The sequence below is a fragment of the Littorina saxatilis genome, linkage group LG15 (assembly GCF_037325665.1).
Source record: "Littorina saxatilis isolate snail1 linkage group LG15, US_GU_Lsax_2.0, whole genome shotgun sequence".
Taxonomy (NCBI): domain Eukaryota; kingdom Metazoa; phylum Mollusca; class Gastropoda; order Littorinimorpha; family Littorinidae; genus Littorina; species Littorina saxatilis.
In genome coordinates this window covers 5,240,155-5,260,488 of record NC_090259.1, presented here as the reverse complement: position 1 = coordinate 5,260,488, position 20,334 = coordinate 5,240,155, and the positions used below count along the sequence as shown (strand labels likewise).

Here is a 20,334-nt window from a genome sequence, read left to right as displayed (position 1 = left end):
CGATTTCGGAAATTTAATTTTGATCATAATTTTTGTATTTTTAATTTTCAGAGCTTGTTTTTAATCTGAATATAACATATTTATATGTTTTTGGAATCAGAAATGACGAAGAATAAGATGAAATTGTTTTTGGATCGTTTAATAAAAAAACTATTTTAATTACAAGTTTCCGATTTTTAAAGACCAAACTCACTCATTAGTTGTTAAGCCACCAAGCTGAAATGCAATACCAAACCCCGGCCTTCGTCGAAGATTGCTTTGCCAAAATTTCAATCAATTTAAATTCAAAAATGAGGGTGTGACAGTGCCGCCTCAACTTTTACAAAAAGCCGGATATGACGTCATCAAAGGTATTTATGGAAAAATGAAAAAAACGTCCGGGGATATCATACCCAGGAACTCTGTCAAATTTCATAAAGATCGGCCCAGTAGTTTAGTCTGAATCGCTCTACACACACACAGACACAGACACAGACACAAACACACATACACCACGGCTCTCGTCTCGATTTCCTCTATGTTAAAACATTTAGTCAAAATTTGACTAAATGTAAAAAGACACAGACAGACAGGCAAAGACACAATCAGAGACACACTCAAGTCAAACACTGTTACAAACCTCAAAGCACTTTTATTGTATCTACTCTAGTTTGAAAAAGAAGACTTGCAAGATAAAACACACATAATTCACATTAACTGACTCAACACCCAAACATGATTGATCGAGCTTACATGATTTGAATTTCACAGACAATTGAGAGCTTTGCATCTGAATTGAGATAGTTCACACACACACACACACACACACACACACACACACACACACACACACACACACACACTCCACCACAGATGTTATCAATCATAACTACATATATTTTGCAACTGACCACAACACTCGCCCAAAACATTTTCTAGCATCAAAACTAACTGACACCTTTTACTACAAAAACAAGAACAAAAAGCGACAGTAAAATAGAACTGTTTTTACTGACTTGGGGGTGGTAGGGTGGAGACGGGAGTGTGTGGGTGGGTGGGAGATGGAGAGTCACTAGACAGTAAAAACAAATAAACAAAAAGCATACAAATACTATCAAAATGTTTGCATTCAGAGTCTGTGGCATTTACAACATAAATTTGCACCAAAACAAAGAACAGTAAAAAAAATTAAAACAAGAAGAGCAAACGCTCGATCGAGTCACTTTCGCAGTTCTGAATATTATATGAGGCATCAGATGGACAGGAAGAAATTGCTATTCACAACACAATGAGTCACGTTCACATAAAATTTGAGCCCGGTCACTTTTATAGTTTCCGAGAAAAGCCCAACGTTAAGTTGTGTGTTGCCGAACAGAAAAGGCTAGTTATCTCCCTTGTTTTTCTGATAACGTTCGTAAAAGGCTACAGATGTAAATACTTTGATGTAAAGAATAATCCTACAAAGTTTCAATCACATCCGATGAACTTTGTCAAAGATATAAAATGTCTAATTTTTCCTTTGACGCTGACCTGTGACCTTGAAAAAGGTCAAAGGTCAACGAAACCATCGTTAAAGTGTAGAGGTCATTGGAGGTCACGACTAAACAAAATATGAGCCCGATCGCTTTGATAGTTTCTGAGAAAAGTCCAACGTTAAGGTGGTGTCTACGGACGGCCGGCCGGCCGGCCGGCCGGACAGACTAACACTGACCGATTACATAGTCACTTTTTCTCAAGTGACTCAAAAACCAGGACCAAATCATTAACACTTGTTGCATAGAGTTAACCATTACTGACAACAGAGATGGGTTCAGATAGTCTCCAGGAAGCATGCAAACGTAGTGCCTAATTTACGAATTATGGAAATAACCCTGTCAAGTTTTTATGGGCAGCAAAAGGTTGCCTTTCCTTGCAAAAAGAGAGGTCCAACAAAACCACATGAAATTTGGACAATAATTATTTAGTTGCATTTCTAACACGTGCTCCCTGACAACTTGTAGCAACACGCCGCTCACAACTGATTGGTGTACAATGTCACGCGAGTTTGTTTGCCCTATTTGTCCCCCAGGCAAAAGCATTACATTTTGTTTTTTATATATATGCACAGTTTCATGAAGATTTTTTCAGTAATTTCTTTTGCATCACTCTTAACACACACACACACATCTCGATTCCCAGTCTACGTCAACACATTTTAACATAGTAAACACTTGAATAAAACTAAAATATCTCAAACGAAATGAGGCAGTGTTGATTACAGATTGAATAACCACATATGCCAGGGTCTCAGTAATGTCTAATGTGCCTGGCAAAGTCTGTAGCACAGCGGCTTTTTTCTGGCATGGGATGAGATCAGTTGTATGGACCTGGGAATAGACAGGGCTGTCTATATTTTTCAGCTCCTTGCTGTCCACCTTGATCCCGTAGCTTGCAAGTGTAGCCTCTACTTTGGCCAGTTGTTCTCTATTTGCTTTAACTCAAAGCCCAATCATATCTCAAACGAAATTAGGCAGCGCGTTGTTTAGAGATTGAATAAGCAAAGGATATACATAGAGTGCTGACTTCCCTTCACTTATTTAAAAGTAAAAAAGAACAGAACTGTTCAAAAACAAAATCGCATGTAACACATGCATAGACTAGGGATCACTCATTCAAATGGGTTAAAAGCAATGTTTGGCAATGTAGACACACAAGAAAATCATATCCTACAGATGTTCAGGTTCTACTTCTAGCACAACACATCTTCTCCGGCACAGGCGCTAGTTTCTTTCAGTTTCACAGGTTTGTCAAAGTGTTGAGTGTTTAAACTATTCCGCAACCCCCTCCCCCTAAACAAACATGGCAATACCGCAGATCCTACTACAAGAGGTTCATTGAAATTCACATTGTGAGTACAGGTACCATCTTAGGATTAATACATTGCAGGAACCTTTTGAGGTTATCGTCGCAACGGAAGTGAGAGAGCACAACCCCATAATCAAAACATTTGTAATAATAGGAATTCTTTGGTCTTAGCCATTCCTCCTATTTCTATAGTTTCTGAGTTAGTGGGGTTAGAGGGGGCGGTTGAAGAACAGGAAGCATCCAAGTGACACCCCCAGCCTTCCCCCACACGCAGATCCCCAACCCCCTAAATGATAGTAAATCCTATCCGTAACTGAATCTAAAAGCTGGTTCAAATCATTGTTGGCGCTAGTGCAGAGTGGCTTGCATGAGCCATGTTTTGACTTGCATGTTGAAGATCTCTTCTGCTAATCGCTGCTGAAAATGCAGCAACAGAGCTTGCCCAGACAACCTTCTCCTCCAAACAGTTCCACTCTGCCACGGTCTTAACAAAAAAAGAGCATTGGTACAGCTCAACTTTCCTACTCTCAACGGGCGCAGTGGCATTGTGGTAAGACGTCGGCCTCCGAATCGGGAGTTCAAATCCTGGTCGCTGCCGCCGGGTGGATTTAGAGTGGAGATTTGTTCGATCTCCCAGATCAACTTATGTGCATACCCCCTTTGTGTATACACGCAAGCACAAAACAAAGTGCGCACGGAAAAGATCATGTCATCCATGTCATACACATAAAAATCCACTCGTGCTAACAACATGAGTGAACGTGGGAGTCTAAGCCCATGAACAAAAGAAAAAGAAGAGAAAGTCTCCTACTCCAATTCATCTTCACTGTCAGGGATTTCCAATTCCAGATCTTCAAGTTCAATGTGCAAGTCAAAACATGGCTCATGCAAGTTGTCCTCCACCATACGCATCAGTCTGCTTGGCACATATGCAAGGGTCTCATCAATATCTATGTGCCTGGCAAAGTCTGTAGCACAGACCTCATGGACCTTCTCAAACAGCACTTGTCTTGTGCAAAGGAGATGCCTCTCGCCGGTCTCTTCTGGGGTTTCTGGAATGTGCTCAATCAGTTTGTTTAAAGCCTTCTGCTTCTCAGCAAGAGACTGCAGGAAGAGTGTCATGTCCTTCCTGGTTTCGGTTTCAGCTTCACAGGCTCGGTCATAGTCAGCTTTCGCTAGAGCGGCTTTTTTCTGGGATGGGATGAGATCAGTTGTATGGACCTGGGAATAGACAGGGCTGTCTATATTTTTCAGCTCCTTGCTGTCTACCTTGATCCCGTAGCTTGCAAGTGTAGCCTCCACTTTGGCCAGTAGTTGACTGTTTGTTTTGACTCGAAGCCCAATCCTGGCTGCAACTGCCTGACCATCTGCAAAGAAATGTTTGATTACTTTTTTTTCCACAATAAAGACAAGGACAGCTCTACTTGTACTTTCATTTCTAGTGTGGCCTCTATCTGAAATCAACACTCTCACCTACAAATGCCTCCATGGTCTCGCCCCTGCCTATCTCTCCGACTCTCTCTCTCTCTATGTCCCTTCACGAGCACTCAGATCATCTGCCGACTCCCTCAAGCTCAACATCCCCCACACCAAACTCAAAACAGCAGGTCAACGCTCATTTTCTTTCCAAGCACCTAGCCAATGGAACACACTATCCCCCCCCTCCGTCAACAACAGTCCCTTGAATCATTCAAATCTGCACTCAGGACATTCCTTTTTTCCACATAATCCATGCATTCAACACTGCCCACCCCATCCCACCCTGAATAACTGTACATATTTTAATGGTTGATGGTGTGTGCGTGTTGGTGACTTTAAGTCTCCGTGTGTGTGAATGAGTGTATGTGCGCCTTGAGTCGCCTGTTGGTGAGATATGTGCGCGTTATAAATATTCGTATTATTATTATTATCATAAAAGCATTGAAACATTTTAATAATTTCACAGCATCTCAAAAACTTGAATACCAATGTTCAACAAACGAAATGGAAAAATCTAACTAACAACAATATTAGAAAAAAAAAAGTATGCCGGGCGCAGTGGCGTGGTGGTAAGACATCCGGCCTACTAATCGGGAGATTGTGAGTTCGAATCCCGGTCACTGCTGCCTGGTGGTTTAAGAGTGGATATTTTTCCGATCTCCCAGGTCAACTTCTGTGCAGACCTGCTAGTGACTTAACCCCCTTCGTGTGTACACGCAAGCACAAGACCAAGTGCGCACGGAAAAGATCCTGTAATCCATGTCAGAGTTCGGTGGGTTATGGAAACACAAAAATACCCAGCATGCCTACTCAACAAAAGCGGAGTGAAGCTGACTATGCTCTCAGAGTATAGTTTGGGGAACCCAAATGGGCAAACAAGCTCACACGTAACCAGAAAATTCTGTAACGCTGAAGAAGAAGAAGAAAAAAGTAAAGCTACACTCCTTCCCAATCATGGCTACTGTAGTAAACATAATCATTTCACAGATGGAAATGGACATTATTTTTTTCTTTTATGGACAGCCTGTTTCAAGTTTTAAATCAGTTTGTCATGTACCTAACATGACACAAAAATAACAGAATCCCTCAGGGGACAATTGCAAAGCCTCAACTTACCAGCATACTTTTTCATGAGGTGATCAAGGAATTGCCTTTCTTTTGCTAGGTTGAGGGCAGCAGAAAGGGCAGCACGGTGCAGTTTGACCTTGGCTGCCGCTCCTTCTCTGAGAGTAGTGGGGTTTGCAATGTCAGGCAGTTCTTGAAGTTGGCACCTTTTTTTCAGTTTTTCTGCCTGAACTTCCAATCTGCAACCCCAAGTAAGTTGCAAGACATAAACAGCAAGCAATATTAGCATGCTTCAAGTAAATGCAAAGAAGGTGTTCTTGTAAAGAAAGACCTATCCTCTCATTGCAAAATGACAAAGTTGCTTGAAGTTCACCATTTCTGAACATGATTGTATCATCAACTGAAGGCTTCAACTCCAGTGAGCAATATCATTGATATGTCAAACCTCAGCAATGGTTTGGTGTGCAAGGTTGTGTCCCAGACGGCCAGATAAACAATACTGGATACTATGAATTACTGTGTATTCAGGTGAGCTCATAAAACTTACTTCTGGATGTCTTCACTTAGTTTCCCTTCTGCCCTTGGAGGATTATCCTTTTGAGACAGAGCCCTGCAAACAAGTTAGGGAGATTTACAGACTATAACATAATTACTTAAATTTACATGATTGTTCCTGTCCTGCCAAATGACAACTTTTTCTTTTCTAAAATGTCATATAAAAAGTCATCAGTCATTAATCCAAAAATTTAAATCATCATCCTCCTGGCTTGGCTTTGGGAACAAAGGTCTATGATGGTGTAGGTCGACATCATCTGCAGATAGTGAGATACGCCTCGTCAACCGCACACACAAACACACACACACAAATGCATGCACGCACACATGACGTGGTTCCTGTTTCCCCTTGCTTTACAGGGAGCCAGAACGCACATGTTCAAGCACACACAGCCACAGTCACTCCCTGGACCCCCTACTTTGATGTGACTCCTGCTATCCTTATTTACTTTTCATCTTTTACTCACTTCTTTTCTGCAAGTTGCATAATGGTGAATGCCAACTCCTCTCTTGCTGTGGGTTTCTCTGTACCTGCAGGTAAAAATTCATTATACACACTGACAATAATAAATAAAAAGCAAGGTAGATTAGGAAACACACTGAGTGATTGAAAAACTGTCTGACTTGAAGCTAAAACTTTTTTTTTTAAATAGAAAAGCAAGTCTCACCTTTGTTACCCTCACCCCTCCATAGCGTCTAGGTAAGTTTACCCCCATTTGAAGACCTGATTTTGTCAAGGTTTTGTAGGTTTTAAAAGGAGGATTCCACTAACTATAACACCACTACACCCCCCCCCCCCCCCCAAAAAAAAAAAAAAATAAATAAAAATATAAAAATAACACAAACAAACACAACAACTTGTTCCAGCTTCATAGAATTAAGAAAACTTATGTAACGTGTGTGTCAATCCATTTAGTTATTCAACACTAAGAATATTTCACATATTCCCACATCATCACTAGCCTGACATATTAAACATCCACAATTTTTTTGAAGAAGAAAAAATCTTATTAATTTTTTTTTTTTTTTAACCAAGAATCATAATTACTCATTTTCTTGACCAGATTGAGTTTTGGCTGGTCCAAACAATGTATGTAATACACATACTTATTCATCAATAAAACTTTAGGAAGAAATTCCTCTGCAGCAAAGTACTTTTAACTAACTGATGCTATTATTTTTTTTATTAAAACAAATCTGCAACAGAAGGAAAGACATAACCCAAGAAATATGCAAGATTGCGAAATGAAAACCTGTTCTGGTTAAATAGATGGTTTGACTACTATATTGTATGTCAAAAACGACAAATTATTTTAGGCAGAGGGGGGAATACCCTCATTTGGAAGGTGGTAATGTGACCCAAATAAAAGAAATCTTTAATCCAAAAAGTGACAGAAAGCCAAGATAACGTTTGGGAACAAAAACTGGTGTTATAATTTGTTGCTGAGTTGATATAAATAGGAACTTCCAGTTCCATAGATTGACAAACTTGAAGAAATATGCCTTCCATGAAAAGCCCTCCTGTCTCCTAAATATTTTACTATTACTGCTATACCTTACACTGGAAACATTCGAGCAAATGTCATAAAGTGTACATGTATATCTTTTTTTTTTTTTACCTTGATGCATGTTCTGTGAGGATGCAGCTCTCTGCCATGTAGCCAGCCAGTCCCCTGAAGCACCAGCTGCAAAAGTATCAAACAGAAAATTGTAGCTTATTGTACTGTACTTTGTGGATCTATTTACATATACAGCAATCCTACAATGTACGACCCCTAGCACCAACAGACACCCGACATGTAGAAACAGGCTGGCTCAGCACCCTCTTTAGCGGCCACCTGAAAAATATGGACGCCCATTTCCAGAACTCATACCTGCACTATGCAGACAGAGGGTCATCCAATTTCAACACAACCAAATTGATAACAGAGTAGCCTTTGGATAGTCTGGTTCCAAGTAAAGCGAGTGGAAATAGGAGCCATGTCAGTCTCGTGCTAAGTTGAGTGCATGTGTACCCAGTAGGAGGGGGCTTGATTGGTGAAAAGTGGGGTACAGCAGTTTGAGTCTTTGCTGTCTTTATTATTCAATGGAGAAGATGCCAACACCAAATTGGCTTTTGTTCGTTGTTTTCTCGTCAGTGCCTCAGACCTTAAGAGTAAGAGAGTGAACATTTTGACTGCTCGACACTTGCATCAGCAGTAATAGCAACAATAACTATGCAAGCTAGCTAGACAAAACTATATTCTAGGTAGAAAGATATCAACCTTTTCACCTTCTTTTTATCCAAACCTTATATATCTGTATATTTTTGAATGTAGGAACTTATTAAGAAAAAGATGACATTAATATCGGATCGATTACTAAAACTGTAATTTTTTATATCAACTGGGAGAACTTTGATGTTAAGTTTCATAAAGATCGGTCAGGTACTTTTCCTGGAAATGCTCTACACATACACACTCCACATCCTCCTCCCAACTCCCGGTCTATGTTAAAACATTTAGTCACAATTGACTAAGTGTAAAAAGAGATATGGACAGTTAGAATGCCATTGTGGCATCGACCTCCTAATCGGAAGGTCGTGATTACAAATCCCGCTCACAGCTGCTTGGTAGGTTAAGGGTGGAGATTTTTCAGATCTCCCAGGTCAACTTTTGTGCAGACCTGCAGTGCTATTGCCTCATCAACCTTTGTGTGTACACGCAAGCACAAGACCAAGTGCGCAGTGAAAAGATCCATGTCAGAGTTTGGTGGGTTACAGAAACATACAAAATACACAGCATGCTTTGCCCGAAAGCGGTGTATGGTTGCCTGATTGGCAAGATACAAACGGTCATACACTTAAAAACCCACTTGTTCTAAAGCATTTAACATGGGAGTTTCAGCCCATGAAAAAAGAAGAAGAAGAATTCCAAAGCACAGTCGTTTAGAGTGAATAATAGAGGGTTGGTGGAGAAAGTGACACTTACGCAAATTCCTCTTCAGTTCCTCTTCAAGGACCACACATTCAGCCTGGGACTTCTTCTTCAGACTGTCAGCAGTGGCTACTTGTCTGCACAGTTTCTGCCCTGACAAAAACAGCATGAATTCTTTAAGCAGAGCTTCTGGTGAACTTGTAGTGCAAAAGTCAAATATAAAGTGTCCCTCTGAATTCGTTGCGTTGTTTAGGGCATGGTACAGAAAATCAAACTACCAATCAAATTCTGCACTATTATATGTTTATCAAACTCTCTGAGGTTTGAAGGAAGTTGCAAACCAAAACAAAACTTGAAAACTTCCTGACCTTGGGTCTAAATGCTGATCTCCTTCCTTGCATCCTTTCTTATTTTAATTCAACAGAAGTTTCATATACACTCTTGACAGGAGCAGACAATATTGATAGCATAAACAGTATGAGACACACCAATACAAGGTATGAGCTAATCAAACAAAAAAAAAACATGGCCATTTTTTATGAATTAATTTCCCATAAAATTAAAATAGCCTCAGATGTAAATCTGACAAATTCATTCCTAAAAACAATAAAGGTCCACGAAGTAGTCGGGTCATTTATTATTGGTATGTATCAAAGAATAGAGATGGTTTACAATCTCCCCCCAACCAAACCCCCTCAAAATTGTCACATTGGCTGTAAAGACTTCTAGCTACCACTTCAAAAACTCTCCTTAACATCACCCCCTTCAAAGCCTCTTCCTCCCTCTTTGCTCCAAACAATCCAACATCTCTCTCTCTCTCTCTCCCTCTCTCCCCCTCCCCCTCTCTCTCACTCTCCCCCTCCCTCCCTCCCTCTCTATCTCTTACTCGCTAATACCATAAATATTATATATGTATTCTTAAACGGATTTTTGTTCTGATGTACAATTTTCATTCAATTTTCTTTTCATGTTTGCTTGCTTTTCATTTAAACTGTACAATAGCCGCCATTTATATGTTCATCTAGAAAACTGTAAACACCACTATAAGCATTATGCTTGTTGTTGTTTACTCAATATGCGTTTTTTGTAAATAATGCACAAACGTTGAATAAAACAGTTTAAACCAAGAGAGATGGTTTATCCTATGTAAAAGCCTTGGCAGATGTGATAATTAGTGGGTACAACTGATTTGGGGGAAGGACTGTGCCTTTAAGTCTGCACAGACTGCTCAATTTTTCACAATACCTAGTTGTAAAGACAACATGAGTTGCACAAGGCAATTTTTTCAAGCTTATTCAGAGGCCTTGAAGGGGGGAGGGGGGGACTTTTGTTTCCATTTTAAGAAGTCTTTATGAGAAAATAATTAATACGAAGGAAGTTACGACCGGCAAACTAGATCAGCAATACTAGCTCTACACCCACCAAGTCCCAAGAAGCTCTTCTGTGAGTAGGCGAAGAGGGCATCCGTTAAAAGATCTTCCAGGCTGGAAAGAGCCATCTGTTTCGTGGCAGGTGCAAATTTTCGGAGATAACTCCATAATCTCTCCATCCCCTCTCCATCATTGAGTGCAGCCCCGACAGTGCATCGCTGCCCATACGTCAGCTGAAACAAAATGTGGGAACACTTCAAAATATGTGACCATGAACAGGCTGAAGTAGACTTTTCAGCTGATTAACAAAATAATGTAGAAAGTGACAGGATTTTGCAAACAATTCTCACTTGAATGTTTCTTCTTCTTCGTTCATGGGCTAAAACTCCCAGGCTCATTCATGATTTTGCATGAGTGGATTTTTACCCCCTATGACTATTTTACCCCGCCATTCAGGCAGCCACTAACCGCTTTCGGGACAATACAAGAAGAGCAAACGCTCGATCGAGTCACTTTCGCAGTTCTGAATATTATATGAGGCATCAGATGGACAGGAAGAAATTGCTATTCACAACACAATGAGTCACGTTCACATAAAATTTGAGCCCGGTCACTTTTATAGTTTCCGAGAAAAGCCCAACGTTAAGTTGTGTGTTGCCGAACAGAAAAGGCTAGTTATCTCCCTTGTTTTTCTGATAACGTTCGTAAAAGGCTACAGATGTAAATACTTTGATGTAAAGAATAATCCTACAAAGTTTCAATCACATCCGATGAACTTTGTCAAAGATATAAAATGTCTAATTTTTCCTTTGACGCTGACCTGTGACCTTGAAAAAGGTCAAAGGTCAACGAAACCATCGTTAAAGTGTAGAGGTCATTGGAGGTCACGACTAAACAAAATATGAGCCCGATCGCTTTGATAGTTTTCGAGAAAAGTCCAACGTTAAGGTGGTGTCTACGGACGGCCGGCCGTCCGGCCGGACAGACTAACACTGACCGATTACATAGAGTCACTTTTTCTCAAGTGACTCAAAAAGGGAATACCAAAACAAATGCAATTTGATGGGTGCCTTAAGCATACATATAGACATTTAAACAAAAAGAGGACACAATCGGGATAGTAACCAGGTTTGGTACGTTCTTAATATTTTGTCAGTAACAAACGGCCTTCTTCAGGATGATATGATGAAAGTACAGAATAACAGCACATGATGTGCAATTCATACATTTTGATGTTCAGTTTATAAATACAGATGAAATACATATTGTTCGGTACAGTTTCAGCCATAATGTACAAGTAAAGCGCAAATCTTATTTACCTGGCAAGTCATGGTGTGCGCAAAGCGATGAAATGCGGGGACTGAAAATCTGAACTGATGTACAAGGTCGCTCATCCTTAGCCGAAGGTGCTTGTGCAGCTGACAGCCGATGTCATACATGACCAGCTGCTGTTTGTGGCTTTTTCCCTCAAACATGGACAGCAACATAGCTGGATAGGCCATGCTAAAACAAAAAGACATAAAAACAAATAGATATTAAACAATCATCACAAAACTAGTTTTCTCTTCTGTTCATTGATTGCATTGGCTATAATCTGTTAGTCCTTCCACACCTCCGAGCAGTAGCTGCTTGATGTTTGCATGTAGTGTGTACCCTGCTCCCGATCAGTTTTATCTGGTTATATGAGGGGGTGTCATGTATTCTTATACAGGTGAATCAGTCAGAGATGCTGGCAGCTAGGCTGGAAGATTTAAGTCCGTCACACCCCCTCCCCCCCTCTCTTGTCTTTACTAATGATACGCGTTATCTATTTGGAATGTTGTGGTCACTAATTATATTTTGATTGGTTGCTTGCATGACTGCCATCTGCTTTGCATTGTGTTCTACCCACTAGAGAGTGGGAGAGAACTTTTCCCAAACACGGGAGAAAGAGAGGACATATTTTCTGTAGTGCTTCACTTATGAAGAAAATATAGTCACTTTCCTTTGTTGTGGTATGTGGCCACCATGTTTTTTAGGGGTAGGCAGAGAGGAGGAGGGAAGAGAGACATGAATAAAAAGATAACCATGCCAGTATATTCCGCTGTTGTTGTCTAATCTCTTGTGGACGGTATGGAGAGACTTGACAGACGTGTATCTCTTTGTGTCTGTGAATGATAGACCACAGAGTCCGGCCTAACACTTCTCCTCATAACATCAAATCATCCTCGATTAAATTGTCCATCTCTTTGAAACCTGGTCACAAATAGATCAAATATCAACTGTGTTTCCTTTACATTTTTCAAACCTGGTTACACATACATGTACAATAAATTTGGGGTCAATAATGCAAGTATTATAGAATAAGCAAGATTTTGAGGTAAGTGCCAGTCATGACCAGGCTGAAGTGTAAACAAAGTATTCAAAATAACAGTCAAGTGGAAATAACACTAACAGCACACATTAATAATATCTTTGAATAACAAGTGTAGGTATTGTCTTAACCCATTAGTCTGGCCAGGTCTGATACCTATTTTTACACCATAAACTATCCAAAGCACCAACCTTTCTCCTTGCGTCATGTTGAGCATGGGGCCTGGAAATTCATGCTGGCATATGGACCCAAAAACACCGGTCACGTCCAGTTTGTCTGTCTTGTTTTTGCTCCTTATAGTGTTCCCAGCTTGAAACTGGGAACAATCCTAAAATAGATGTTCAACTTTTAAAAGTCTGTGATAGTTCAAGCTGGTATGCTAGTTCTATATCAGTGATAATCGGAGGAAGCAACACTACCCACAATGACAGAATTCATTTTTAACATTGCATTGTTGTGTGCAACTGAAGAATTTCAGTGTTATCCTTAATAACTTTCCAGTAGTTCACTCTCTCCTGACCCTGTTTTCAACCATAATCTAATCAGAGATCCAAAAGAGATAACACTGCTACCCAGGTTCTTGTGAATGTTTAGTTCTGTCCTGAATTAAATATTATATTCTGATAATTTCTTAAAAACAAATTCAGCCCATCTTCTTCTTCTTCTGCGGTCATGGGCTAAAACTCCCACGCTCACTCTCGCTTTTGCATGAGTGGATTTTGATGTGTATGACCATTTTTACCCCGCTATTTAGGCAGCCATACGCCGCTTTGAGAGAAAGCATGCTGGGTATACCCGTGTTTCTATAACCCACCGAACTCTTGACATGGATTACAGGATTTTTTCCATGCGCACTTGGTCTTGTGCTTGCGTGTACACACGAAGGGGGTTAAGTCACTAGTAGGTCTGCACATAAGTTGACCTGGGAGATCGGAAAAATCCCCACTCTTAACCCACCAGGCGGCGGCAACCGGGATTCGAACTCACGACCTCTCGATTTGGAGGCCAACGTCTTACCACCACTGCGCCCGTCCATTCAGCTAATCATGGTGTGGACATTAGACTTAGTAATGTTATGCAATCTTAAATATCAGCTCAAATGGCATTGAATATTTACAAAAGTAAAAGCTAGCTACAGAATGATATCATGGTAAAAGCCCATACCGTATCGACCCGTCGCTTGTCCGCCAACCATTTCTGGGTGAACTCCTGCACATTATCATCTGGGATAAAGAAGGCTGTCGTGTGACGAGATTTTTGCGCCAACTCTCCCCTCTGTTTGTGGACCAGAGCGAAGTTCCCGTCGAGAGAAAAGATGCACCGACTCTTGTCCTGTCATGAAAAATGATTCATTAAGAAAAATGATCTATGCAACATGCTGTTACAGTGCAAACCCCTCGATATCTTCACCCAACGACAATTTAGGGGTGTATAAAACCAAAAGTCAACAAAGCAAGAAAAACTGAAGGGTTCACAGATGTACGAGTTATTGAATGGGGTTATGCACAGCAGAGCTATCAATTACCTTTACACCAGCAGGTGAGAAAACAAAGAACATGCCAATTTTGTGTTGTCGTTTGCTCCTGCTCCCCTCAACATAAAAAAAAAGAAAGAAGAAGGCCCAGTAAGTGGGTGTTTTTTGGAGGGGGAGTCCTTTAACAGGGGTCAATTATATAGCAAGTGATGGGCTGGTAAGACGTTGGCCTCCTAATCAGAAGGTCGTGAGTTCTAATCCCGGTCTTAAGTTTACAATTATGTATACATATATATATAAACTTGTAAATCATTTTGTAACTTGTTTGATCAGAACGGTTGTTCAGTACCATTAGTAACCATATTCACAGAACCATTACTGAATACGTTCTTTTTCAGCTTCATCATTCTATCACCCTGAAGAAGCCTCCCATGAGGGCGAAAATTTGGATCATCATTAATTCTTCTTCTTCGTCCATGGGCTTAAACTCCCACGTTCACCCATGTTTTTAGCACGAGTGGATTTTTACGTGTATGACCGTTTTTACCCCGCCATTCAGGCAGCATACGCCGATTTCGGGGAAGATCTTCATCAATAAACATATTCCATATTCATCACACAAACTTTTCAGGAGATTGTTATTAAATATTTGCCTATATATCTAGTACATTGTACTCAGCATTACCTTGGCACAAATGTCACATGAAGTAACTTCGAAGTTAGACAATTTCTTCTCTCTGTTTATCTGGCTGCGATGGTATCTATACTCGTTGATCGCTCCCAGAAGATTTCGGTATAAACCTGGCTTTGTCGCGGCTGCCAACTGCACACCCATCAGGTTGTCAACTTCCTGGAGTGACTTGGCAAAAGCCTGGATCGACAGACACCCATAGAGCTGAAAGCACACGCACAGCTCCAAGAGCTCTAAGCTGAAAGCAGTTTTTGGGCTGCATGGCGTTGCTGGCCAAAGTCCATGGTGCAGCATGGTGATGGTGATGTCCTCATGACAGCATGTATCCAGCATGACATCATGAGAAACACCTGGAGTTGAAATAACAGGAATTCTTTATAAGCACATGTGACAAAAAAGTCAGCGATAACAAGGCCACATTAAGTGATTAACCCCACATACATTACAAAAGTTATCTGTGATGTGTACTGTGTCTTACTCTCTCTGACTTTATTGAAAATGCTTGTACACTCCTTTTTAGGGGAATGTCAAATCAAGGGGAACTTTCTTCAGATTATTTTCATCCAACTTGAGTCATGAGTTGTGTAAACAGGTTAAACAAAATTAAGAAGATGAAATACGCAGCAGGTCATCATGCACAGTAGTTCATAAGGTAATTCAAGGTATGGTATGACAAGGGTAAGTCCTTTGAGGTTACACTTATGCAAATTCAGGTCACTTTCCCCATTGGGTTGTACAGTGTGACTGCTGAAGCTTATCCCTTTTTTTCTTCTTCATGGGTCATTGGGTGAGTCTATTTCCTAGCCCTGCGACTTTTGCTGTAGACTTAAGATATTTACCATCAATATCATTGTTTAATTACACCTGTGCCATTTCTTCCAATCAATACTGAATAAATTCATAATCTTCTTTGCACCACCTTTGCATGTTTTCACAATTAAAACACATTCACAACAATCTTTCTTTTCTTGTATCTTGTTTGCTTTTGTGAAACCTAACAGCAACAATAGTCGAAGATATTGACACTTTAAGCACATCTATACTATACCTTACTTTTGACCATTTTGTACTAGACTGCAAGAGCTCACAAGTGACAGACCTGATTGGTAAACACCAATACTATTACAATGTAACTTGTCTTGTTAAAAAAAAAAAAAGTAATTTGGAAAAAATTAGCCAAACAACATATTTATACTCTTTAACCTGGACTTTGTGTGCAAATAACTTTTGATAATTGTTTCCTGAACATGATTGACGATGAATTTTTTTGAGAAAAACAACATGCTTACCGTGCTTATCAAACACTACAATGTTCTCAGTTTTAACATCACTGCAAATGTGCCTTGTTGCTTGTCTGAGGTGAGGTTTCGTCACAGCTGGGCAGTACATTCTGTTTTCCTAAAATGAAATAAAATAACAGCACAAATAAAATAATGTACATGTGAAATTGAGTTTTGTTTGTTTGTTTGCTTAACGCCCAGCCGACCACGAAGGGCCATATCAGGGCAGTGCTGCTTTGACATATAACGTGCGCCACACACAAGACACAAGTCGCAGCACAGGCTTCATGTCTCACCCAGTCACATTATTCTGACATCGGACCAACCAGTCCTAGCACTAACCCCATAATGCCTGACGCCAGGCGGAGCGGCCACTAGATTGCCAATGTTAAAGTCTTAGGTATGACCCGGCCGGGGTTCGAACCCACGACCTCCCGATCACGGGGCGGACGCCTTACCACTAGGCCAACCGTGCCGGTGAAATTGAGTTTTCCTCGTGTCAAAAAATGTATTGCCTCAGAATTGCTCAGGATCTTACGTGTAATGAAACCATCATTCCAATTAGAGACCAAAAGCCAGCAGATGGGCTGCGAGCTGCGCAGAACATGTTTGGACAGAATTAGTTTTGCAGACAAATACATAGCACAAATCTGCAGTTGACAGTTGTGCTGTATGTGTAATGTCCAGAGCAAACGTTCCTTAAAAAAACTGATTTCACTGTATAAAGAGGGTGTCTTTTACAAACTAATTCAACCATAAAATGTATTTATTTCTCATCCCTGTATAATATAATAAGACTGAAGTGTGTGCTTGATCCAAATTGATACTGAAACTGAGCTTAATGCATGAATGCAGAAAAGCAGATACTAGTTGCTACATTTCAATTTTAATTAATGCTGTCTATGTTGTCTAGGCTAGGCAAAAAGAACTTACTTTCCATATGTAAGGCCTGTGGAACATCAATGTCCCATGAAGCTCAGCAGAGCAAGCATCGCAAAGAAAAACAGCAGGACCACAGTCCAGGCACCTGATGATTTCCTCTTGAGTTCCCTGACAATGGCTGCACTTCTGGGTAGGGCACAGTGCAGCAAGTCTTGCTAGCAGAAGTTTGGGTCGCAGAGAAGACCATCGATCCTCGTCTGCCGTTTTGCGTGCGCTGTGGGCTGTCCCTGGAGAGAAGTCGATGTAAATTTATGTGGTTACATTTTTATTCAAAGATGTCTACAGCAGCATAAGCAATTGAATAATTTCAAACTTATTCAGTAACATTTCCCTGAAGAAGGCCAGATTTACTTACTTAGGCCCTTTGCCCCCAGCGGAGCATAGCCATAGGCAATTGACAACATTTCTCCATCGCACTCTGCTCAGGGCTGTTCTGTCCGTTTCTGTCCATCTGTTGCCTTGCCTCTTTTGTTCTGCCTCTGTGTCACCCCTCCAGCTGTTTCTCGGCCTCCCTCTCTTTCTTTTCCCCTGCTGGTGATGCTGGATGTTGGTTTTCTGGGGGGGGGGGGTCCAATCCAGGCCCATTTTCTCCTCAGAATCTGGCTTTCAACTGGCTCTAGGCCCGCCCTTTTCCGCAGCTCTTCGTTCGTTGCACACATATCTCACCTGTCAATGTGATCTTGAACAAGTTGAAGATTTGCTTCAGACAGGTGTTGATGAAGTGAAAGTCTGAATCTTCTGCTGGTCATTCTCCACATCTCAGAGACATAGATTGATACTTTAATAGAGTAGAACCGATTTGACATTGGAGTTGAAGATGCGCAGCTTGGTGGTTATAAGCTGATCTTTCTGGAGGCCCAGATGTTCTTTAACATGATAAAAGCTGCTCGTGCCTTCCCAGTCCTGGCGGCGGCATTTTTGTCAGTGCCCCCTTGGCTTCCCACACTTTCCAGGTACACAAAAGATTCAACCTCTCTGATTGGCTTGATTGAATCGGTGTTCCAGGGTGTGACCATTGATATCCATAACAGTTACACTATCAGCTTTCTTTGAGGCCTAAGTGAGATTTGATCAGTGGGGGCCATGCAGTGGTGATCCCATCCAATACAGTGTTCTAGATGATCGAACGTTTAGCAAAGACCTGTACGTGTAGATATTGTGTCACCCGTGACTCACTTTTTTTCTCCAATGTTCAATCAATCAATCAGTCAATATGAGGCTTATATCGCGCGTATTCCGTGGGTACAATTCTAAGCGCAGGGATTTTTTTAATTTATTATTTTTTTTATGCAATTTATGTCGCGCACATATTCAAGGCGCAGGGATTTATTTATGCCATGTGAGATGGATTTTTTTTACACAATACATCACGCATTCACATCGGCCAGCAGATCGCAGCTATTTCGGCGCATATCCTACTTTTCACGGCCTATTATTCAAAGTCACACGGGTATTTTGGTGGACATTTTTATCTATGCCTATACAATTTTGCCAGGAAAGACCCTTTTGTCAATCGTGGGATCTTTAACGTGCACACCCCAATGTAGTGTACACGAAGGGACCTCGGTTTTTTGTCTCATCCGAAAGACTAGCACTTGAACCCACCACCTAGGTTAGGAAAGGGGGGAGAAAATTGCTAACGCCCTGACCCAAGGTCGAACTCGCAACCTCTCGCTTCCGAGCTTAAGTGCGTTAACACCCGACCACCCAGTCCTTTTTGTTCCAAATCAAACGTTGTTTTGCTCCAACCAAGACTGCAGATCTTGGCAAACATGTGGCGTAAAAACTAGATTTGATGACCTTACCCGTACTCGTCCTGAAAAGTGCCGATCTAGATTTTGCTATTTTAACAGAGGGGACAGAGGTTGTACCTCTCCTCATGCAGACACCGCATGACAAATATGTGTAACAAATCCAGTTGCAACACTGTAGTTTCATGGCTTAATTTCATTGACTGATTGAGTCAGCAGCAGTGAGTATTACATGTCATTATGATCATACCACTATTAGTGAGTATTACAATTGCAGCAATCTGCAGAATTGTTACCAATACATCATCATAACAGGAATTCCTCAGTGCATGAGACATTGGTGTGTAGACATATAATACATAAATATGTAGATCTTTAAAATATTCAATGAGTCATGTGACTAAAAACTGCTAAAGCCTTATGTGGCAACATCGCAAACAAACAAAATTAACCAACCCCAAAGTATGTCAACCTCATGGCCCTTGTACTTGTAGTTCAAGTTGTACTGTTGTAGCCAACAGATTTAAAAAGGAACTTAGCTCAGTAGGTGTTGATTGCTCTGCGTCATCATCAATATCATGATGCTGAGAGTCGAAAAGCAGTTCAAACACAGACAGAACAAAATGGAATCTTTGAATGAAAAAAAATTGTAATTTGTATGGTCATGGTGTTGAAGCTTTGAACTTTAGCGTTGTAAATTCATTGCTCCGAATCAACTGCAATCTAACCCTCCGATTTAGGTCCTAAGTCATTTACATACCTTTGAAGTTTTACGGAATGGGTATAACGTCCTTTCATCTAATGATCTACTGTCTTAAAAGGAGTGTTACCTTCGCCGGCTTCGGATTTTGCCCAGTCGCCGTCACCCTCTCCTTGACCTTGGAGTCCTTGCTGGGTTGAATCGCCGGCTGAGGAGCGAACCCACGACGACTCGCAAAGCGAAGAACCAGGAGAAGAATCTAGGTTGATTTTGCGTGTTTTGGGCCTGCCGACCCTACTTGTGGACCGATCCACAACCGGCACGTAGCGCCTTTTCGCAGGGCGAAAGCGCCCCCCTCGTGACTTCATCCGCATGTCAGCCATGTTTCCAGTGACAAAAAGGTAGAAACTGACGATCTAACGAATAACTTGCATTTCAAGCACAGTCAAATAAAAAAATTAAAAAAATTACAGAAGAAGGGGTGGGGAAAATGGCATTATCTAGACAGACTCAACTCGGATAAACTAAGAGGGACTGAATAACTACTGAAGATTGAGAGCACAGCGGACGTCCTGTAAATTCCCGATCCATGTTTTCCCCTTCCCATTTCAGTATACTGTTCTCTGCTTGTAACGCTACGCAACAGGATAAGAGATATCCTGAGGGTATAAGTGATACTCCCACATACGTTGCACAAGCATAATTTAACGTTACCTTTTGTACGGTCCAACCGGTGTGCAATGGGTGGAGGGAGGGAGGGAGGGAGGGAGGGAGGGAGAGAGAGAGAGAGAGCTTCTTCTTTTCCTTTCCGGCCTGGTGACGTAACAAGGTATCGCGATTCTCTCGCGATTCTCGTATCCTTTTTCTGTCTACCCCAAACTCACTTGCTGTTTTAGTCAAGAGCTGACAGCTTAAATGCAACGGTGTACGATTTGA

The 20,334-nt window shown here is 41.1% G+C and overlaps 1 protein-coding gene across 1 annotated transcript; it reads right to left on the bottom strand.

Annotated features, from left to right (window-relative positions):
• Positions 1-615: 615 nt before the first annotated feature.
• On the bottom strand, positions 616-20,133 carry LOC138948299 (uncharacterized). The gene is made up of 14 exons (XM_070319812.1): positions 19,529-20,133; positions 16,939-17,174; positions 16,015-16,123; positions 14,720-15,075; positions 13,725-13,892; positions 12,752-12,888; positions 11,527-11,710; positions 10,260-10,440; positions 8,892-8,990; positions 7,542-7,607; positions 6,390-6,453; positions 5,915-5,977; positions 5,419-5,606; positions 616-4,190 (listed from the first exon to the last, which is right to left on the bottom strand). The coding sequence occupies exons 1-14, from the start codon at positions 19,779-19,781 to the stop codon at positions 3,631-3,633; spliced, it is 2,664 nt and encodes an 887-aa protein (XP_070175913.1). The 5' UTR covers positions 19,782-20,133; the 3' UTR covers positions 616-3,630.
• Positions 20,134-20,334: the final 201 nt, after the last annotated feature.

Bases quoted from the DNA above. Each gene is read 5' to 3' on its own strand.
- LOC138948299 (XM_070319812.1), bottom strand. From the start codon at position 19,781: ATGGCTGACATGCGGATGAAGTCACGAGGGGGGCGCTTTCGCCCTGCG. The intron at 13,893-14,719 runs GTAATGCTGAGT...TTTTCATGACAG, and splicing joins CATGTGACATTTGTGCCAAG to GACAAGAGTCGGTGCATCTT. The intron at 12,889-13,724 runs GTATGGGCTTTT...CATCTATTTTAG, and splicing joins ACAAGCGACGGGTCGATACG to GATTGTTCCCAGTTTCAAGC.